The sequence below is a fragment of the Bos mutus genome, chromosome 17 (genome assembly GCF_027580195.1).
Source record: "Bos mutus isolate GX-2022 chromosome 17, NWIPB_WYAK_1.1, whole genome shotgun sequence".
Taxonomy (NCBI): domain Eukaryota; kingdom Metazoa; phylum Chordata; class Mammalia; order Artiodactyla; family Bovidae; genus Bos; species Bos mutus.
In genome coordinates, this window is record NC_091633.1 from 8633888 (window position 1) to 8656069 (window position 22182).

Below are 22182 nucleotides of genomic sequence, written 5' to 3' on the forward strand. Positions count from 1 at the left end.
TACAAAATCAAGTTATCTGTTTTTCCTTTGTAGCCTTATCAGGGAGTTAAATCTCAAGCTAAGCAAAAACCACATTTTGTTTACCCAGAGCCGCTGCTCATCTTAATCGCCTCGGGCCTTTTTCTCTTGCAGTTCGCAATCACCCGGGGGGCCCCAAAACACAGATTTTCATGAACGGTGCCTGCTCCCCGTCTTTGTTGCCCGCCCTGCCGACCCCCATGCCTTTCCCCCTCCCAGCTGTTCCTGACTACAGGTGAGCTGCTCCTTAGACTCACAAGCCTCATACACTGATTGTTTTAAAAATAAGAATTATGAAGTCCATAAATCATAAATATTATGCGTATGTGTGTATACATGTACATATGTAAGAAAGTATGTACACAGAGTATAAAGAAAGAAATTAGGTCTCTGGGACACCACCCAGAGATCACCAGTTAAGTCTTGGTTTTCCTCTCTGTAAAGGTGTGTGTGTGCATATACCACACAATGCAAGCACACCCTCAGAACTGGACGGCCCACCAGGCCAGTCAGTGGAGGTCTGCGTTTTAAGCATTGTATAGCGTCCAGCTGTCAGGCTGCGCCATCATCAGTCCCCTGTCATTGAATCCAGCTAGGGTCCTCTACTCTTTGCTTTTGCCTCTAAACCTTCCTCGTTGTATTTGTAAACCACTGGCGTTTGTTCCTACCGTTCAGCTCCTCCACATACCTCTTCCAGCTGATGGCTGTGGTCGTCCACCACGGGGACATGCACTCTGGACACTTCGTGACCTACCGGCGCTCCCCGCCCTCGGCCAAGAACCCTGTCTCCGCCAGCAGCCAGTGGCTGTGGGTCTCCGACGACACCGTCCGCAAGGCCAGCCTGCAGGAGGTGCTGTCCTCCAGCGCCTACCTCCTGTTCTACGAGCGCGTCCTCTCCAAGATGCAGCCGCAGGGTCGGGAGTACAAGTCTGAGGAATGACCCTGCCCTGCCCCAGGGCTGGAGAGCCGCCAGCACTGTCCCAGCCCTGTGTGTCTGTGCGTGTGTGTGGCGTGTGTGCGCGCGTGTGAGCAGCCCCACTAGAGTCCTGTGGCCTTCTGGTGTGGTGTAAGAGCAGGCTCCACAGAGGAACTGGCGGCCCCGATTCACACCAGATGAGGCCCCCACCCCCTCCCCGCACAGCTTGCACCAGGGTGGTACCGGGCACCATGTGTGTCTAGACCGTGTCTTGTCACTCACCCGATACAGGTAATTAAAAGGAACCAGACTCCAGAAGCCACCTTTTTTTTAAATATATTCTGATGCATCAGGTGTTCTTAAAGGGGAGTTAACTCTGTCTGACCCTCCAGGGCTTCAGCGTAGATCTTTTTAATAAGCAAGCAAGGCCCACGAAAACTGATGAATTAGTGAAATCATTAAAGGCAACAATTTCACAGAAAAAAAAAGTGCCTTTCACTCTCAACTGCTTTTGTAGCACGTCCCTTCTGGAAAACAGACCTCATCTGGGAGTCACACGGACAATTTTTGCAAAGCTCTGATTGTTGCAGAGTGACCGAATGGAGAACAGAGGGACAGCTCAGAGGACACCTGGCGCACGCCCGCCTTCCCTTTTGTACGTCTTTTTCTAACCTTTCAGAGTCTTTACATGTAGTGAAAGCTCATCTGCCAAACCCGCCCCTCGGAGGAATTCTGTCTCTACTTCACCAGTGACAAGTGACCAGCTTCCTTGCTGCCATCATCTTGCGTGTCCTAGACTCTGAGAGGTGTGGCCACCGCTTATTACATAACTGCCCGACAGCCAGAACCTGGCGGCCTCTGCACTGCACCAACGACCACCCTGCTCCGTAGAAAACCCTTTCTCACGCCAGGACCCACCGTGGACCATTACTCTCACCTATTTATTTATTGCCCACGTGGAGCTCCTGAGGTTTACAGGTGGAGCTGGGGGCCATGACAGACGGACAGACAGACAATCCCGGCCTCCGCATGAGAGCTGGATTCAGAAGGAAGGGCACAGATCTCACTCGGGGCCTCCACCTCTCCACACCTCGGTTTCCTCATCTGTAAAGTGAAGAGTTCGATTCCATGGCCGTCAAAGTCCGGCCCATCCCATCCCACAAAAAAGGAAGAAAGAAGTTTAAGAAAACTTGAAACACACAATGGCGGCTGACACCTAGTCCCATCATCCTGTCCTAGATCCATATTCTACACGTGTTGGTTTCCAGTACCTCATACAGAAGGCCCCATCTGATCACCCTCCCCCATCCTCAGGTAAGTCTCATGAAGGCAGCCCAGGGCCAAAGGAATTTCGAGGACACAGCGGTATCTATGTTTTAACTAGATTTTTTTATTTAAAAAAGAAAGGATACCAAGTCCAGACTGATTCCTCAGAGTAAGATTTGGAATCAGGTGCATTGTGGTCACCCAGGTCAGGCTGAGGACCATGCTTCCCTGGTGGGCAGGCTGGCGACACTCCCAGACAAGACCCTGGTGTCAGCTGAACCCACCGGAGGCCCGGGCAGTCCCCATTCCACTGGGCCAGGTGTGTGTGCGTCCCGAGGACTGGGAAGTCCTGCTACGGACAGAAAGACTGTGAGAGTTCTCCAGACCGCGAGCATCAGGGAGAAAGGAGCAGCGTGAAGCTTCTCTGCTCCCGGCAGGTGTCCCTTCCCGACTTCGTTGCAGACCCCAGCTCTGATGGGGAAAGGAGCGTCCCTGTGATACCCGAGCCTGGGGCAACACGTGCCCAGGTCACGTGGCCTTCACCTGCCTGGCCAACCGTAGCTTTGTGCACCTGCCCTTCTGCCGCTGTGTACTCTGAAATCTGCCATCAAAGAGAGGTGCCGGGTGTGAACAGTGCCCCCTTTGAATGTTTGGTTGTAAGCAGACCTTTGGTCAGAGGCCAGGGACTGGGCCACGGCTACGGCTGTAAATGTGAATGATCTCTAGGCACATTCTCTACCCCTGCTTCCTCACATTGTAAATTATTAGGCGTTAGTTAGCAGCCAAATAATCTTATTTCTAGCATTCAGTTATTTACAGTCACTTCTTTTTTTTTGCAAAAACCCGAGTCAAACTCATAGTTTATGCCATAATAACTGTTGACTTATGTATTTGCTAAGGTACCTTTTGTATCTGCTGTATTATAGCAATAAAAGAATCATTTTGTTAGGAAAAACATCAACTGGTATTCTTTCATAATTCACCAGTCTGATACAAATGTCCTCTTTCTCCGAGTTCTGCGTTGTACCCGTAAGAAGCCCTGCGCTTGGGTGAAACCCGTTCTGTGTTCCCTGTTGGTAAAAGAAACAGCAGCTCCCTCTAGGAGTGGAGAGCGAAGGAGCCAACAGAAGCGCTTGCTGTTAACAATGTTGTTCACTTTGTAGTAGGCAGGATTTTCCGAAATGTCAGGTTGACCCGGGGAGCCAGAACCTTCTTTCGGACTGGGAGACTGTGGTACCAGTGAGTGTTGGTCGGGTGGTTCATCATGAGTAAGCTGCCATGGGCCAGCTGGAGCCTGACCACCTCCAGCCTCCGGGACGGGTGCTTCCCCCGGGAATCCTTATGCCGGAAGACGAAGTCTCTGCAGGCCCCAAAGGAGACAGAGGCGATTGGGCTCCCGGGAGCCAGTTCTCTCTCATCATCCCTGTGCTCGCCAATGTGGTCCTGGCCGTCTTTGTACCTGCAGTGAGAAAATGAGCAGAGTTCACAGTACAGTCCTCTCTGGAAACGTGCCACCCACACCGGGGCTCCTCGTCCGCCAGCCAGGAAACAGTGCCACAAACCCAGGTTCGTGCAGGGGCTGAAGGGCCGCCCCTGGTCTACGTAGTGAAGCTAGCCTTTCACTTTGTTATCAGCCCTCTGATCACAGGCTTTCAAACAGCCCACCAATAGGGCATTCCCTGGCGGTCCAGCGGTTAGGATTCCACGCTTCCACTGCCTCGGCCCAGGTTGGGTCCCTGGTTGGGGAACTAAGATCCCATAAGTCACATGGTGCGGCCACAAACAAAAATCCCACACATGTGGATAGAGGCCAAACACGTCTTACAGTACCCCTGATTCATATCTGTAAACCTTTTTTATATAAGATGCCTTCTCTCTGTAACTTAGAATAAAATCTGTGTTCCTCGCCTGGCCCCTGCCCACCTCTGAGCTGAGCTCACCCCACACCCCTCTTTCCCTCATACACTGTTTTCTGGCACCACCAGTGGGATTTCCACTCCACAGACACTCCAAACTCCCTCTGCTCTCCCTGCAGAGGCCTGTGGGGCTCACGTTCCCTTGGTTTAGTTATAAGCTCCAATGTCACCCTTTCCTGACCCCTCCTCTAACCATCTTCCCCTAAACCCCAAATTCTCAACCAGGGCAATTCTGCCCTCCCCGGGGCACTCAAGCGATGTCTGGAGACATTCCGTTGCTCCAAAGGGACCCTTGAAAAAAACGCACAACCTAAAAGTTGAAAACCGTGTTTCATTCTGCAGACAGAACTGAGGACTGACGCCCGGGAGGTGGTCTCGCAGCTCTGAGCGATGGCCCCAAAGAGACAAGGCAGGAGCCAGGATAAAGGGGTTTTGCAACAAAAACCAGGTAGTCGGAACATCAAAAGATTCTTGTTAATTAAAGAAAACCAGACGTCACAGGTTAATGAGTTCAGTGTTTTCTGTATATGGGAAGATGCAAGAATCCGTGTGCTGATGCGGCGGGCAACCATTTCTCATCCACAGGGAGCTCCCGGCATCCGGTCGGTGGAGGTCAGGGATGCTGCCCATCTGACACCACAGAAGTCAGCCTCAAGAAGAGGATTATTTGGCTGAAAGCATCGAGTGCTGTTGAGAAACCCTCCCTCTCAGATGTTCTTAGATCAGCCTGTTTAATTTTCTACAAGACATTTATCAATGACTCATCAGCTCTCGGCCTCTCCCTCCCTGCCAAGGTGCACATATGTGTGCTCAGTCACATCTGACACTTTGCAATCCCACATCTACGAGGCCATGGACCCCATAACCTCGGTCCATGGGATTCTCCAGGTAAGAATACTGGAGGGGGTTGCCCTGCTCTCCTCCAGGGGATCTTCCCAGCCCAGGGATCAAACCCACATCTCCTGCATTGGCAGGCGGATTCTTTACCACCGAGCCACCTGGAAAGCCCCCCAACCCTGAGGTGGGCGCTCCATAAAGACGAAATGCTGGTGCTGTTCCACTACTAGGGCCCCAAGAATGCTAAAGAATTATCTGCTGTACAAATGGGAAAAATGCAGGGGAATCCTAAGTTCTTCCTTTTGGAAGAGACAGAAGGTTTATAAAATCCAGTCCATGCTCCTGGAAAAAAAAAAAAAAGGTAAAGACAGAGTGTCACCTGTTGATGAGCACAAAGTTGAAGGTCTGTCCAGTCACCAGAGAAACACGATCCCGTACACGCTCCAGAACGGGGATCCAGGGCTTCGGAGACAGACTGAGGCCTGAAAAGGTGTAGGTCAGCCCAGTGTCGCCGTAGGTCGCCTGCTTCCTTGGGACACTGTGCCACTTCCCGAACACCTGGACCCTGGCCAGCACACCTGTGTAGGGGAGAGACGGCAGGGCCTCAGAAGTCTCCACTGGCTCCCTGAGCATTCAGGAGCGAAAGTGCAACAGGAGTGACGTCTATTACTCTGGCCAAGGACCTCCTCCTCAACAATGATTGTGGCTCACCCAAAGCCTTCCCATGAGGGCAGTGATTCTTGTCCAACACTGAGAGAAACAGCTCTAGTCCAAATTAAAAAACAAAAACAAAACACGGTAACTTAATTGCTCAGCATAACCAGAAAAAAGAGACTACAATTGGGGCAATATGAGGTGAGCTTACATGCTAGCACTGTGATGTTGCCAACTGCGGGGATGCAGGGGTGTGGGCATCCAGGGGAGATGGCGCTAATGCAGATCTTGATGGAGGCTGGGTCTCCCATGGGCGTTTCTACACTCCCCTGTGCTCTGCCACCCTGCAGTGGTTCTCAGTGTGGGTTCCAGCGTCAGCAGCACCGGAAACTCTGGACACTAGACTGCAGGGGGCGGGGCCAGCAATGGAGTGCTGACAAGCAACAGAGTCCTCCAGCTGATACTGAGAACTGGTGCACAGGGATTGCCTAGTAACTTCCCAGCTCTCAGCGGACAGGCGATTCCCGTTATTCAGTTTGTATCGCAAGCACCCAGTAAGGTGCTTGGCCCAGAGGTGCCATGAGTATGTGTTAATTAACAAACTCATCCGTTATTCAGTTCAGTTCAGTCGCTCAGTCGTGTCCAACTCTTTGCAACCCCATGGACTGCAGCACGCCAGGCTTCTCTGTCCATCACCAACTCCTGGAGTTTACTCAAACTCATGTCCATCGCGTCGGTGATGCCATTCAACCTCTCATCCTCTGTCATCCCCTTTTCCTCCTGCCTTCAATCTTTCACAGCATCAGGGTCTTTTCAAATGAGTCAGTTCTTCACATCAGGTGGCCAAAGTATTGGAGTTTCAGCTTCAGCGTCAGTCCTTCCTATGAATATTCAGGACTGATTTCCTTGAGGATGGATTGGTTGGATCTCCCTGCAGTCCAAGGGACTCTCAAGAGTCTTCTCCAACACCACAGTTCGAAAGCATCAATTCTTCGGCGCTCAGCTTTCTTTATAGTCCAACTCTCACATCCATACATGACCACTGGAAAAACCATAGCTTTGACTAGACGGACCTCGGTTGGCAAAGTAATGTCTCTGCTTTTTAACATGCTGTCTAGGTTGGTCATAACTTTTCTTCCAAGGAGCAAGCGTCTTTTATTTCATGGCTGCAGTCACCATCTGCAGTGATTTTGGAGGCCCCAAAATTAAAGTCTCTCACTGTTCCTATTGTTTCCCCATCTATTTCCCATGAAGTGATGGGACTGGATGCTATGATCTTAGTTTTCTGAATGTCGAGTTTTAAGTCAGCTTTTTCACTCCCACTTTCATCAGGAGGCTCTTTAGTTCTTCGCTTTCTGCCATAAGGGTGGTGTTATCTGCATATCTGAGGTTATTGATATTTCTCCCGGCAATCTTGATTCCAGCTTGTGCTGGAATCCGTTTATGGCTCTTAAGTTCAGATTTCTCTAAACACAGACACACAGTAGTGTGGACAAACCAGCCACCATCCCCTGCTTACCTGTAAAATATTCCACTTCTTTCTCCAACTCTTGGAAAATCTCGTCTGCTTCGGCTTTGCCAAACAGGATTGTGTAATCGCAGTCCAGGCCCTCCGCTCGAATGCGCCCCCAGGTGAGGCCTGCTGAGTCAACTCCATTCCCTGGGGCTGCTCTCCTGGGATTTTTCTTGCTGTTTCCCTCCTCTTCTGCCAACCCTGCTGGGCCTCCTCCAGTCTGCTCTTGTTCCATCCTTCTCTTAAGGCTCCCAACAGCCCCCTTTACCAGGAATCTGTCCATCTTGTCTCCACAACAGGAAGACCTGGGAGCTGATCGCCAAGCCAAGAGAGATTGCCCAGGGTCTGTCCCAAACACCAAAATCTACTCTGCAAAGTGGTCCCACAGGGGCATTCCTCCTATTTGTAAGGTTCCATTTTAAAAGTTTAACACCAAGTCCTATAAAGGAAGAAAGAGGAGGTTAAGGCTGGAAGGATCCCTCAGAGGTGATCTGGTCAGGGGTCTCCCACACCCGGGTTGGTATCAGAATCAGCAGCCTGGCTTGCAAAACCCACGTGCCTGCCACCCATCCCCCCCAAATAGGAATTTTAAAGAAATAACTCCCCCTCTCCTGCCCCCGCGGAATTCGCATGCCACTGGCAAACCTGGAAACTACTATCCAATCCCTCACTTTATACCTGGGAAAGTGACACGGTGAGAGGAGCAGGGGTTTGCCCAAATTCACCCAGAAAAGCATGTCTCTCTCTCTCTCCCCCTGCCACCCTGCAAAGGACAGGGGTGGATAACTGATAGGCCCTCCCACACAAGTATTAACAGATTAAGTATTGGGATCTTGAAATGGACATGATTCAGAATCTAAATGTTTAACAACGGTTAAACGTGGTCATAAGCAAGCACGCCGAACTCTGATAGAAAATAAGAACTGTAATACGTGCGTTGGGTGGTGGTACCGAGGGTTCTCTTTAAAAATCTCAGCACCCGCTGAACTCCAGTTCCTGTAGACACTCTAGGAAGGGCTGGCGGGGAAGAGAAAACGTTTACCCGCCCCGACCACAGAACTGCTTCCGGGTAGATTGCAGCGGCGCTCCGGAGAAAATCCAGGCAAATTTGCAAAACAAAGCCGTGGGCGGTCTTCGGGCGCCACCTGTTGGCCCTCACTGCGCATTGCAAGCACCACGGTGGTGCGGAGTCGTTACTTGTTTCACAGTTGTGCGGGATCACCAGTCGTTTGGGAGCTGCTGGTTGATGGCATCTCTCCCTGGGGATTAATTTGGCGTCCCGACAGGGAGCTGGGCCACCAGCATATTGTCATAGGTAGGAGTACGAATTCTGCAATCAGACCCTTGTAACTTCCACTTGTCTCCTCCACTGAAGCTGTGTGGTTCCTACAAATCCCTTAACTTGAATTGCCTCCTCTGCACAGTGGGAACTGCAAAACCCATGCCATGAGGATTAAATAATGAGAGGATGTGTGAGACGATGCTTCTGTTCTCCAAACAAACGTCAACTTTCATTATCGCCGGTTTTTTATTATCTTCTCTACAGTTCCGTCACCCACTTGCCACTTGAGGGGCATTTGGGTTGTTTCCAGTTTGGGGAAAATCCAGATATAGTATATGAATATATCATGTACAAGCTCTCCTGTGAATATAGATTCTAATTTCACTCAGGTAAATAGGAATGGGATTGCAGGGGCACCTGTTAAGTCTATGTGTTAAATGGGCTTCCCAGATGGCGCTAGATCGTAAAGAACTCGCCTGCCAATGCAGGAGACATAAAAAACGCGGGTTCGATTCCTGGGTGGGGAAGATCCGCTGGCGAAGGAAATGGTAACCCGCTGCAGTATTCTTGGCTGGGAAATCCTAAGCACAGACGAGTGAGTGTATGTGTTACTTTATACAAAATTGCCAAACTGTTTTTCAAAGTGGCTTTTATGTTATTTTTAAAAATAATTTAAAACGGCTGGAGACAGAAATAAGCAAGGAGAGAATAAGATCATTTGGGGGGGGGAGGCGTGCACCATGTGGAATCCTACTTCCCTGATGACGGATCGAACCTGTACCCCCTGCAGTGGAAGCACAGAGGCCTAACCACTGGACCACCAGCGAAGTCCCTAAATAAAATTATTTTGGATGAAGCTATAAATAGTGTCAGGCTAGAAAGTGGGGCAGGGGAAGACCCTTCAGAGGACGCGTGTCGAGTAGAGACTTAAAAGTTTTCCAGGCAGGGGGACAGCGCCCGCAAGGTGTAAAGACCGCAGGAGGGACAAACTGGGGATGTTCCGTGACTGTTTCTTTTAAACCATTAAAATAAAAAACTGAAGTATAGTTAATTTGAATGCTAATTTCACTCCCATAGCAACCCTATGGGGCGGGACTTTAAGTTCTTTTTACTAGCTGAAAGGTGGAGGGACTTGCCCAAGGCAGAGGGACGACAGCTGAGAATAGTGAATAAAAGAATCAAAACCTAAGCGAACAGACCTAAGGGATTCCGCCCTTTTCAAACACAATTAGAAGCCCTACTAGGCCCCAGGGTTCTCTCTTCGCAGCCCCTCCCACACATGCGCGTTGGGGCCTCCACCGCCCCCCGCCCAGAATCCCATTTGGAGCATGCGCGGGCCGCTTGGCGCCAACTGTTGACCACCTCGGCTGGCGCCAAACTTGCGGGACCCCAGGCGGCGCGCGTTGGCTTCTTCCTCGGCTTCGGGATGATCGGCCAGAAGACGCTCTACTCCTTCTTCTCCCCGAACCCCGCCAGGAAGCGAAGTGCCTGCAGCCCCGAGCCGGCCGACCCGGGGACCCGGGGCGTGGCGGCCGTAGCTCAGAGCGGGGATGTGGCGGTGAGGAGCGGTTGGGGGTGGGGGGACCTCTCGTGGGGCCAGGGTTCAGGGAGGCCGAAAGGGTGAGGAGGGTGAGGAGGGCGGCGGACCCCGCGAGAGGAACCCGGACCGAGGGGGTTGCGGGAATGTGCAGCTGACTGGGTGAACGGGGGCCGCCTCCACGTGTTCAAAACAGCCGCCTTAGCGCCCCATCGGCGGCCATGCTGAGGGGCCAGCCAATGGGGGCGAGCCTCGGGGCCCACACAGCCAATCAGAGGCGAGGGGGTCGGCCCGCCCTCCAATCAGAGGAGGGAAGGGGTGGGCCCCGGCAGGGAAGGTTTTTGCCGCGAAAAGACAGCGTGGGGACGCCAGTGGCGGGGCCCGAGGGGGCGGGGCGTCGGCGTCCCGAGCCCCATTCCCAGCCAACCCCTCGCGAGGCGCCGCGAGTCTTCCTAGCAAACCCTTCTGCTCCCGCGTTGTTGTGGTACCAAACTCGAAAATGGGGGCCGCGGCCTGCTAGTGCCTGACCGGGATCAGCCCTGGGTCCCCGGGGCTAAAAACCCCCACGAATGGGGGTCCTTTGCCCCGGGCCGTTGGGTTGGGGGCGGAAGCTGCGGGTGTCCGGGAGAGGCCCGCTGCAGCTGCTGAGCCGCCTCTGCGGGGACTACCTACAGGCCAGCCCCGCCAAGAAGCCCCGGGCCGGGCCGGAGGAGCCCGGCACGCCGCCCTCTTCGCCGCTGAGCCCGGAGCAGTTGATCCGCATCCAGAGGAACAAGGCGGCCGCGCTGCTCAGACTCGCGGCGCGTAACGTGCCGGTGGGTTTTGGTGAGAGTTGGAAGAAGCACCTCAGCGGGGAGTTCGGGAAGCCATACTTCATAAAGGTAAACTTGGAGGCTGCGGGCATCTTGTGCATAGAGCGGGCCAAGCCCACGGCTGTACGAGATTGCTTTCGTGGTTCCTCCTTTCCCTCCTTCGACGTTCTTTTCATGCTCAGGGGGTAAAATACAGTCAAGGTGTTTTCAATCTGCAGTTTAAGGTTTTTAAAAGGCTGTGAGATATCATAGCTTCTTTTAAAAGTTTTTTAAAATAATTAAAAAATTTTAAGTCACTCCTATTTTGATATTTTAAATTTTATTTTTATTTATTTTTGACAGCGCTGGGTTTTAATTTTTTTTTTTTTAATTGGAGTGTGGTTGCTCTACGATGTTGTGGTAACTATCACGGCTTCTACTAACCCGTTTAGTTACTTAGTCTGCTCTCAAGGAAAGAGTGGCGAAGTAAAACCACGAACTCCACAGACTAAAATCTGGGTTTAAAAAAAAAAAAAAGAGGGCGCGGTTTGCACCCGCGGGAAATCAGGGCCACAGAGCCAATCACCTTGGACCCAGCCCAAAGAAAGCCCGAGGGAATTGAAAGGTCGGTGGGGTGCGGAGACTGTTTCGGATTTTCCCAGCAGAATTTGGGTATAAGACTTGGAAAAGGTTTAGGTAATAGTTCTTCCAATTGAAACTTTCTTATTGAATTCTTAGGCTTTCCTGTGAGAATTTGGTTTGTAAACCTAGTTTATCTTTCCATCAGCTTATGGGATTTGTTGCAGAAGAAAGAAAACATTACACTGTTTACCCTCCCCCTCACCAAGTCTTCACATGGACCCAAATGTGTGACATAAGAGATGTAAGTACAAGTTGTGGATGAATTTTACTAAAATTACTAAAACGGGAGTAGGATTCAAATGGCATTTCTTAATTAGGGGCAGTGGCGTTAAACCACTATTCATAATTTAGAAATAACACTGAAATTGTGAGGTTTGGCAGGCTGTCTTTGTGCCATTTATGCAACAAAAAAAGAGAAGTTTGTGCATATGTGCATGTGCTATGACTTCTGTTTTTTTATTTTTAATTCTGAAATGGGCCCCATGCCCATGTGAGGTATTATTGTGGTGGTGGGAAAACTGAGGCAGGAAGCAGTTAAGTGTCTTTCAACTGGTTCCCAGCAACTCCACCTTGACTAGTAGCTCAGTGTTCTTTCTGTGTGACCACACTGCCTTATAGCTGACTTCTGGCCTGAATATATCTGTTAAAGACATCTCTCTGCTTCAGTTCGTTGTGTACAATGGCTGCTCATTGGGAGCTCTGGTTGCCTCAGACTCCTGTTCAGAAGCTTGATGGTGCCTTTGCATAGTTCAAGGCAAGTTGACAGCTGAGCCTGAATACAGACACACCTGCTTTCCAGCCTCACCTCCACCTCCCATTCTCCTGGTTTGGAGCTGGACGGGTTGGTGACTCTCGCCTCACTTTTGTCTTTTGAAAACCAACTAGATCCGTCTCTGGCACCTCCCGGAAGGAAGCCTGTCCCCTACTACCTTTGTGATGTGAATTCCCTCTAAACCTTCAGTATCTGCTTGCGCTGGAGGTGTTCTATTTTTTGTTCTCCTTTCTCCTTACTGATTTTATAAGCTGAGAGTGGGAATCCCATGACTTAATAAGTGTCTTAAAGAGAAGCGAAATTGTTGAGGAAGCCATCATGATAAGGTTGCCACTCCTAAAACTTAGCAAACTTCTTAATTTTCATTTTAGAGCAAGTACTTTGAATATATCTCCTTGTTTATAGAGTTTTAAAAAAACCCTTAAGTCCTGTTAAATTCAGTGCTGGATTGCTCCTTGTTCGAAATATGTGCTGTTTTGAATATCAGCGAGCAATACTGTAAAGAAAGAATAAGAAAAGAGCATGAAACTTCTGAGAATCAGATGGCCCGGGGGCTTCTTTGCCCGTGAGTGTTTGGAGGGCTGGGATGTTACCTGGCTCTGCCAAGGCCCTTATCTAGGACCAGAATGGGAAAGCTTTGCTGCTGGATGGGTTTCTTCAAGAATATGCCAGGGCCTATGTGGGTACCAACCAGGGGGACAGAGAGGTCCATGAAAGCGGCCGGGTCCAGTCTGGATTCTCGGATAAAGTGTACTTCAGCTGTGGAAGAAGATTTTAAGAAGGAACTTGAGAGAAGTGTGGGTACGAAGAGAGGTGGGTGGGATCCGTCAAAAGGCCTAGTAGTATGTTAACACCGACCTTGACAATGGCCTCAGTCTCCTCTGGGGCCATCCCTTAAGAGGACACAGGCAGACCTCGTTTTATTGCACTTCACAGATAACTGCGGTTTTTATAAATGGAAGTTTTGTTGCAAGCTTTCACTGTCAGATGATGCTTAGCATTTTTTAGCCATAAAGTAATACGATCTATGTTTTTTTTTTTGACCTCATGCAGTTGGACAGTTTGGGAACCAGAACATTTACATGACTTGTTTTATTGCCATATTCAGTTAATGAGAAGATCTGGAATCAAACCCACAGTATCTCCTTGGTGTACCTGTCCAGGGGAACAGGCACTTTCATAATGCAGCTGGTGGGGGATGGGAATTTCTTTTAATTCGTCGAAAAGCTATCTGGCATATGTCTGAAAATTTTAAATACACTTATCCTCTGACCAGCAACTCCACTCTTCTGAATCTGTTCCATAGAAATAAAAGCAACAGTGGGACTTTGCTGGCATCCAGTGGTTAGGACTCCTCACTTCCAATACAGAGGGCACAGGTTCCATCCCTGGTCAGGGAACTATTAATAAGATGTGCATGCCACACGGCATGGCCCAAAACAGCAACAGTATGTAAAGATGCATATAGTAGGATGTTTACCTCATTGTCTTTTGTAAGGAAAAAATTGGGAAACCGACTGACTGCCCGTTAATGATTGAGCTCCACTGACTTAAAGGAGGGTCACAACGTATGACACGAGAAACACAGAGACTGTAGAGTGGGGTCCAGCGGCCCCATTAGACGGGTGCTCATAAACAGTTGGGTCAAGATGGGGTGGGAGTGGCCACTTGGTCTGTTTCTAGAGTGGAGCCCAGTGGCCCTCATTAGACGGGTGCTCATAAACAGTTGGGTCAGCATGGGGTGGGAGTGGCCACTTGGTCTGTTTCTGGATGGTCATCCTGTGACAGGGGTGTAACTCCTTTTGTAATTTGAAAAATGAAGGGGATGGAAGCAAAGTTGATCCCCAGTTGTTTCACACATTCGGGTCGGAGAAGGGAAGGGGCGTTGCAGCAGGTGGCTGAGGGAAGGAGAACTTGGTAATGCAAAGCCACAGTGCCAGGTCCCCCTCCTCCCTTCCGGGGACCCTGAGTGGGATCGGGCGGGGGGCTGCCCTTGCCCTCGCAGCCTCCCCTCGTGTAAGTTAGCAGCAGCCAGGTGTCCATTCGCACTGCCGGTGCCGCACTGTTTGATCCTCGCCGTCTGGTGTTCACAGGTGAAAGTCGTCATCTTGGGACAGGATCCATATCACGGACCCAATCAAGCTCATGGACTCTGCTTCAGTGTTCAGAGACCCGTACCGCCCCCGCCCAGGTAGGCAGGCTGTACTGGTGGCTCCAGTCGTGGCTGCTTTCAGATGCGTGCTTTGCAGGCTACAGGTGCGCCTGTCTGTGGGACCTCCACTCGCCTTTGGAGCAGGGTTTCTCATTCTCGGCACTGCTGACATTTGGGGCTGGGTCTTTGTTGTGCAGGCTGGGACTGCCCTGTAGATACTCAGCAGCACCCCTGGCCAGCAGTACTGCCCCCTACATGAGATGATAAAAAGTGTCTTCAGACATTTCCAGAAGTCCCCCGGAGTGCAGAAATCGCCTCTGGTCAAGAACCCCTGCTTTGGAGGATTTCATGTATTATTTGTAAATATAATAAACTTATTAAAGATATAAACTTTAAAACCATCGCTTGAGGGTGGTGGTAAATCCTGGGCTAATTTGCTGGGTTTTCCAAAGTTCTCTTCCCTAAACACTAGCAGTGACCAAAGTAAAGGGGTTCAGCAGGTGTGTCTGTCAGAAAGAAGGAAGGGCAGCCCCAAGGCTGGCTTTGCAGGCTATAATTTGCATGTGTGCTGGCGGATCCTAAACTTTCACAATGGTACTTAAGATTGTGGGGTTTTTGTTTTTCTTTTGACTTGTTTTCAGTTTGGAAAACATTTATAAAGAGCTGTCTACAGACATAGATGGTTTTGTTCACCCTGGTCATGGAGATTTATCCGGATGGGCCAAACAAGGTAAGCTAACCACTGCTAGATGTGCTTTGGGTGGGTTTCAAGAGTCTTCTCTTTCCTGTCTGGCCGGCTTATATTTTGAAAAGATATCCGTGTGGAACTAGAGAGCTCTGGTCAAATGGCTAAGTTTAAGTCAAGAAATGTGTCTCATCCTACAGCCAGTGTTTCTCATGTTTTATTTGTAATGTGAAAGAGAAATTGGTTCCTTGGCATCCATACTTCACGTTTACCCACTTGGACCATGCAGAAGGCAGCATGGTCCTTTTCTCACGTCAATACATGGCTTGTGTTATGTGTTTAATACCTATCTACGGGACTTTTTCTCTTTCTGAACAAATAAACTATACCCAAGAAAAGGAAAGAATATTTACTCTTTGTTCTCTTGCAGTGAGATTATTGTTTGAGCGAAATGTCTTGGCTTCCTTGCGTTAAATTCTGAGGTTATTTCATGTCACTTAGGATGTATATGTATATATATATTTTTTAACAGTTCTTTCCCATGATGGACATAATGTATGATTGCATACTCAGAAGATGTTGAAAGTGTAGAGGTGAAAATAAATCTCGCCCAGAGGCACCTACTGATCCTGCCCTGATGCTACCTGGTTTTGTCATGCACTGAGCTCATTATTGGGTTTTTGGCTGACTCATTTCAGCCTCTTTTTTTTTTTAGTTTTATTGATATATAGTTGATTTTACAATGTCGTGTTATTTCTGCTGTATAGCTACATGCTTCCGTTATACAGATTCTTTCTCATATTCTTCTTCATTTTGGTTTATCACAGGATACTGATAGAGAGTCTCCTGTGCTGCACAGGACCGTGTTGCTTGCCCATCATGTGTACAATAGTTTGCTAACCGACTTCCAGTTTATCCCTCCCCTTAGCATCCGCACGTCTCTTCTCTGTTATCTGTGAGTCTGTGTTTGTTTCTTGGACGTGGTCGTTTGTGCCGTGTTTTAGGTCCCACGTTTCAGCCTCCCTGGAACCGCTTTTTGGCTGTGTGTTCACAGGTGTTTTGCTGCTCAACGCTGTCCTCACGGTCCGGGCACATCAGGCCAACTCTCATAAAGAGAGAGGTTGGGAGCAGTTCACCGACGCCGTCGTGTCGTGGCTCAATCAGAACGCCCACGGCCTTGTCTTCTTGCTCTGGGGCTCTTATGCTCAGAAGAAGGGCAGTGCCATTGATAGGGTATGTTGTGTGGGGTTTTTGTCTTTTTAATAGTTTAAACCAGGCTAGAGAATTCTAAGAATTTCAGTTATGTGGTCCTAGAAAATCCATTTCTTAAAATGAAGCTTATTTTTCCTTATGACTATGATAGTATTAGGTTTCCCGTCAAAAATTGAAGAGAACTCAGGGACTTTGCTGGCGATCCAGTGGTTAAGACCTCTTGCTCGCAATGCAGGGGGCCTGGGTTCCATCCCTGATTGGGGAACTAAGATCCCACATGTCAGTCACATGGTGAGGCCAAAAAATAAAAATCAAGAAGGAAAACTGAACAGACCTTAGATAAAATGATTAGTTGTGTAATGAGGAGAGCAGCTGGCCCACTTCTGCTTAGATGCAGTTGGTAACACTGGCATAAACTTGCCATATACATGGAAAACCACACAGGTCCTCGGGTTCCATTCATGAAACAAACAATGCAGTAAAGGATGAGTCAGGTAAGTCTCTTGCTTTTAGCAAGTTTGAGGGTATATAGAAAACACGAAGAGTCCCAGTTCAGCGCAAATTTAACTTCCCCTGTGAAAACACTGTCAGTGCTCTAGTTGCCAGTTCCTGACACCACTAACTCAGCTCGTCATTCTCTGCCCTCCCCGCATCCTCCCTCAGTTTGTTCCTTCCCTCTCCACTTAACTTACTGAAGCACCCATGCATACCCAGTTACTGTGATGAAAAACCAGAAGTCATCCTAAAAAGTTAAGATCCCATGCTTCCACTGCAGGGGGCCTGGGATTCGAACCCTAGTCAAATCCCCACGTGTGCCTTGACCAAAAAAACCCAACCAGAAGTTATCCTCCAATCATTTCCCTCATGCCCTTTAACCCAGTCCTAAAACCACCCAATCCTGCCACTCCTCTGGGCTGAGCCCTGGCGTTTCTCTGAGATGCCTGTCACAGACTGCAGGTAAAGCTGGTTTGAAGGAGACTGGAGACTGGTGGTTGTGGGGCTGGGACGGGGGGAGGCATGCAGGCGGGCAGCAAGGAAGGGTGCTTAGCTTGGGCTGCTGGAGGCACTGAATTGGGCAGTGAAGCTGGGTGGAGAAATTATAGTGTAGACACGTCAATAAGTGAAGGAGAAATCAAGGCGGCCTGGCAGTGGGTGGTGTGTCAGAGATGTGCAGACATGCTGAAGCCCTGCCTGCTGTCGGAGCAAGTCCAGCACTTCTTAAGCAGCGACTCACCTAATCTTAACAAAGGCTACGTCCAGGGCGAGGCACGGGGGATACACGGACTCCCCTTTGTCACAGGCTCAGGGAGGCGAGGTCACTTGCCCGCTCACTTGTGAGTGGAGCTTCTGACTCTGATCTGAGCATCCCGCTCAGACCTGGGTGGTCCTGCGGGCGAGGTTACCAAGCCAGCCGTCGAGTTCAGGTCCAGAGACTGGATTCGCATGTCATTTATCCTCTCCATTTTCTCTGAAGTGGAGTTCCGTCTTAATTTTCTCTGTAAAGGTTCTTTGTGAATGAGCAGGATATTTTCAGATGTTTTTCTTTTGAAGAGGGAATAGTAGGAATAAAACCCGGCATAAATGAACTGACTGCTCAGTAAGGTCTGCTTGCTTATCTAGGTAACAAAATGTGTATGGGAGTCATTTCCAGTCTGTGTCTTAGGGAGGTTTGTGGTCAGAAGCGCCCTTACTCAGTATATCTGTAATCTGTAGTAGTAAATATGGTTTAGTTTGAAAGTAAATAATCACACATGTTCTAGACCTCTCTTCCCCCTTCTCCCACCCCTTCTTGCCTCCCCCTCTCCCCCGCCACAGACACACCAACCATTCACAGCCTTTCTTCTCTCAGCCCCTCCCCACCTGCCCATCTTAGCCTCAGGTCAGCCTCATCTCATCTTGCCCAGAGCGCTCAGACGCCTTCTCCCTGGAAGGCCTTGACTGGGGTCACCAGCTGGGGTCTGGGGGTGGCCTTGGCCTGCCTCTCAGCCTCTGAACTCCAGATCCCCAAACCACCTGGGTTTCTCGTGGGCGCCCCACTCCCCTGCCTGCCTTTGTCCAGCACGTGGAGGTCTCTGTGTGCCCAGGCTGGCTGCTGACTTGCCCTTTGGAGTGCACACGGGGACCTGCCCTGCCTGCTGGGCCCTGTGCTGAGTGCCTGGCCTGCATCCCTTCCTGATGCTCTGTGCCCAAGACCCAGCTTTGTCTTTCATGGGATCTTAGCCAAGCTGTCACTGCTGTTACTCCCAGGCCACAGGTGAACAGTGGCCTAGGGACGGTCAGCGACTCTCTGGAGGGTGCCCCACTGCTGAACGGCAGGGCCAGCACCTGGATCCAGGCTGCCCGGCCTCCCCAGCAGCCCCTCCTGGACCGAGCTCCTTGAAAGCAGCCGTGTCTTGAAAGATAGTTATTCGCAGGGTGTCGTGTCAATTGCTTAATCTTGTTTGACTCCCTGTGACCCCATGAACTATAGCCCGCCATGGTCCTCTGTCCGTGGATTCTCCAGGCAAGGATACTGGAGTGGGTTGCCGTTCTACTGCCCTCCTCCAGGGGGTCTTCCCGACCCAGGGATCGACCAGGATCTCCTCCACTCCTGGAGGATTCTTTACCATTTGAGGCAGAAACTACTTGTTGGGTGATTTTTAGTTAAATACAGGAAAGAATTAGGAAGAAAACAAAAATGGTCCAGGATCTTCCCACTCAGCTACAGGTGACATTTTAATAAATTTTACGGATTCCATTTTTGTGGTGAGATGATTGAAACAGCAGAGGAAGGTACAGGATGGAAAGGAAATGCCTTCTGCTCCTTCCCCTAAAGGAACTACTATAATTAGTGTCTTGGGTCTGCTCCCAACTAGTGTCTGTTCCCCACCCCCAGAAGATTATTATTTTTTTTAATTTAATGCATTTATCCTTTCTTGTCTCTTTCCACTTGTGACAGATTTGGAGGGCTCCTTATATCAGCATGTATAGCTTGACCTTGTTCTGGTAGCTGTGCGGCGTTGCGTTGCAGAACTGTGTCTTCCGCACACGTAGCACCGGGTTGTGGCAGGTTTCACCGGCTAGGAGCCGCGCAGCAGTGCCCCTGCTTGTCCCTGCATCTTTGTGGAGACGCGTGCATCGCTGAGTCCCTCACCAGAGGCGGTCTCAGCAATGGGACTGCTGGGTCAAGGAGGACACAGGCACCCACACATCCCACACAGTGCCCAGCAGAAGGTGGAGAGGGAGGGGTCTTTTGCTTTCTTGGAGCCTCCCCAGGTAGTGGCTCTACCAGCCATTGGAGGATGAACACACGCACAGATCTGTGCGGACGCTGCGAATTTAGAGCTGGCACAGCGCAGCGGCAGAGCTGATGGAAAGGGCAAATGCCAGAGTGGTTTGGTTAAAAACTCCAAATATGCCCCCCCGGTCTCACCACCCGTCTCCCCCTTTTTCAGAAGCGGCACCATGTGCTGCAGACGGCGCACCCCTCGCCGCTGTCGGTGTACAGGGGCTTCTTCGGATGCAGGCATTTCTCTAAAACCAACGAGCTGCTGCAGAAGTCCAGCAAAGAGCCCATCAACTGGAAGGACCTGTGACCTTGTGACCTGGATCCTGGGGGTGACACTGACCCTGGGGATTGGGGTCTCTGAGCAGTTTTCTAGAAGCTGCGAAATAGAAGTATTGGTTGTTTATGAAGTCAAAGTAAGAAGAAAATCTCCCTTGTGATTCTCAAGCCCCCTGCACGAGGGATCATGTTTCAAGTGGAGCAGCCATGAGCCAGGCTGCCTGGGAGTGGCGGCTTTATTCAGCTAGAGATGACCACACCAGCTGTGGCTCAGGCTTCCCGGAAGGGACCTGAGGTCGAGTACTGACTCTTGCCCTTTGTTAGCACCTTCATGGTTAGAGCAGGGAGAGAACCCCTTCTGTTACAGCCAGCTGCTGCTTGTTTTTACCTGATAGGTTAGACTTTAGATTTGGGGATGCTGACTGTTTTTATTTAGAAAGGCCCCCTTTGCCTACCCTGGCATTTCAGTCTGATCTGTGGTCTTTCATGGAGCCCTCAGGAAGACTGAGGATGTTTTGCCAGTTTCCAGAAATTAGGGATCGATTTCCTGCCTGTAGTAGAGGTGAAAATTGCTAAGGAACCATCCTTGGTGTGAACTTTCAGTGGATAGAAGCTGGGAAAAGCAAATTTGGTCTTATTTATACAGTATTTCTTCAGGTGTTTCTAAGGAGTAAGCTATGGAGGTTGAACATGAAGCAGAAAGCGTTTTAAGAGGAAAGAAATGCTTGCTTCCTGGGTACATCCTGAGTTGGAGTTTTTGAGCCACCAGAGACTACCAATGCTGTTTCTTCATTTAGAGGGGCGGGGGTTGACTGGAATCACTTTAGGATTTTTCTTTTCTGAGACACTGGTGAATTTTGCTTTTTAAAAAGATGCGCGGATATGTATATATACTTTCAATCCTCTTTTTTAGGAGACAGCCTTTATTAGGCGTGCACCTGCATCCAGATGGCACGGTTTTGCTGTAAGCTGGGTTTAAAGGGTTAACCCAGCTGCGTTTACAGCTGCCTGAGTTTGGTAATAAAAGACTGTGAAGTTTCACTTGTGCCGAGTTCTTCTGGGCCTGGGTGGATGCCCTTGGGCTACTCTTGACCCAGGGTCACCATGACAACCATTGTGGGCAGGAAGGGCCACACTTGCCTGTGCTTCCTCCTTCCTCCCACCCCGGCCCCCGCTCCACTGCCTGGCAGCCCTGGGCCCCCTTCCAACCCCGAGTAGCACCCTGGGTGCTGTGGAGCGTGGGCGGGGGTTAGATGGGGGTGGGATCTGCTGGGACCCTCAGGGAACCTCTTCGGGCTGGAAAAAATATTTTTCCCGCTCTTGATGTTGAGAAAGCAGCCATGGGTCACCAGGCATTTGAAGCATGTGCGAGTCAGAGGTCAAGATGGCAAATGCGGCAGATGGGCTGGAGACAGTTGGGGCAGACAGGTTACTCTAGAAGGAGACATCAGAAACTGCTAACATTGATCCCTGTGGGGAAGCAGCCTGGGTAGTTGAAGGACAGGAGGGAAGCAGATTTCCCACTGAACTTCCTTTTAAACCTGTAAAACTATTTTAAACTCTGTTGTCATTTACCTTTCACCCGGCTCCCTCTCATGTTTGTATCTTACTGAGCCACAGTACAAGGATCAAAACCAGGAATCAAAACGGCACAGGGGCTTCCCTGGTGGTTCAGTGGTAAAGAGTCTGGTTGCCCGTGGAGGAAGCTCGGGTTTGATCCCTGGTCCCAGAAGGTTCCACGTGCTGAGTAGCAACTAAGCCTAGGAGCCGCAACTGCTGATCCCAGGAACCCTAGAGCCTATGCCCTGCAACAGAGAAGCCCAAGCATCGAGTGGCCCCTGCTTGCCACACCTAGGGAAGAGCCCACACAGCATCGAGGACCCAGTGCAGCCAAAAAGACTTTAAAGTGCAGTTATATTAAAAAGCTTCGTACAATGCTCCCTACTAAATACGAGCTTTATTCAAATTTCTCATTTTCCCAGTAATGTCTTTTCTATATCAGGATCCAGGATGCCACATTTACACTTCACTATGATGTCTCGTTCAAAGCTGGTCTGTGACATGTTCTCAGTCTTTCCCGTGATTTATGAATTTATACATTTTTGGCAGTACCACAGAAGCTATGTGCCCTTCTTGGTACACCATCTCAGGAACTAAGATTACTTAGTTCCGCATGGGCTTGTGCCTGTGGATTCCAGCACCTTCTTGCTCCCGGCTGCCTCAGATCCCTCTGTCCCGACAGCCTGGCCCGGGGCTTCAAGCTCCAGCATCAGACTCAAGGATATAGCCCTCCAGAGACAGCTTACATTAAGTAACCCCTACAAGTCACCTAGCACTTTCCAGGTGGCACAGTGGTAAAGAACTCACCTACCAGTGCAGGAGATGGAGATTCAATCCCTGGTTCAAAAAGATCCCCTGGAGTAGCAAATGGCGACCCATGCCAGT

The 22182-nt window shown here is 50.0% G+C and overlaps 3 protein-coding genes across 7 annotated transcripts in view; 2 read left to right on the forward strand and 1 right to left on the reverse strand.

The window, feature by feature from the left end:
• USP30 (ubiquitin specific peptidase 30) overlaps positions 1-3157 on the forward strand; it is a 24343-nt gene extending 21186 nt beyond the window's left edge. Inside the window, exons 12-13 of one of the 2 annotated variants that reach the window (XM_070385977.1) lie at positions 133-253; positions 716-851. In XM_070385977.1, coding sequence (XP_070242078.1) covers positions 133-253; positions 716-719 — 125 coding nt within the window. In that variant the 3' untranslated portion in view covers positions 720-851. Of the gene's footprint in view, positions 1-132; positions 254-693 lie in introns of both variants that reach the window. The other variant, XM_070385975.1, reaches the window with a different exon arrangement.
• ALKBH2 (alkB homolog 2, alpha-ketoglutarate dependent dioxygenase) lies at positions 3105-8180 on the reverse strand. 4 transcript variants are annotated; one of them, XM_005909545.3, is made up of 4 exons: positions 8057-8180; positions 7127-7559; positions 5333-5531; positions 3105-3659 (listed from the first exon to the last, which is right to left on the reverse strand). In XM_005909545.3, the coding sequence occupies exons 2-4, from the start codon at positions 7401-7403 to the stop codon at positions 3353-3355; spliced, it is 783 nt and encodes a 260-aa protein (XP_005909607.2). In that variant the 5' UTR covers positions 7404-7559; positions 8057-8180; the 3' UTR covers positions 3105-3352. The 4 variants fall into 4 exon arrangements, with proteins under 4 accessions (XP_005909607.2, XP_070242080.1, XP_070242079.1 ...); XM_070385979.1 differs by having other exon boundaries at positions 8072-8139; XM_070385978.1 differs by having other exon boundaries at positions 8053-8139.
• A 1560-nt stretch (positions 8181-9740) lies between these two features.
• On the forward strand, positions 9741-20778 carry UNG (uracil DNA glycosylase). Its single transcript, XM_005909544.3, has 7 exons — positions 9741-9960; positions 10614-10820; positions 11518-11613; positions 14238-14335; positions 14938-15026; positions 16036-16214; positions 19628-20778. Exons 1-7 carry the CDS (start codon positions 9829-9831, stop codon positions 19766-19768), a joined length of 942 nt encoding a protein of 313 aa, XP_005909606.1. The 5' UTR covers positions 9741-9828; the 3' UTR covers positions 19769-20778.
• Positions 20779-22182: the final 1404 nt, after the last annotated feature.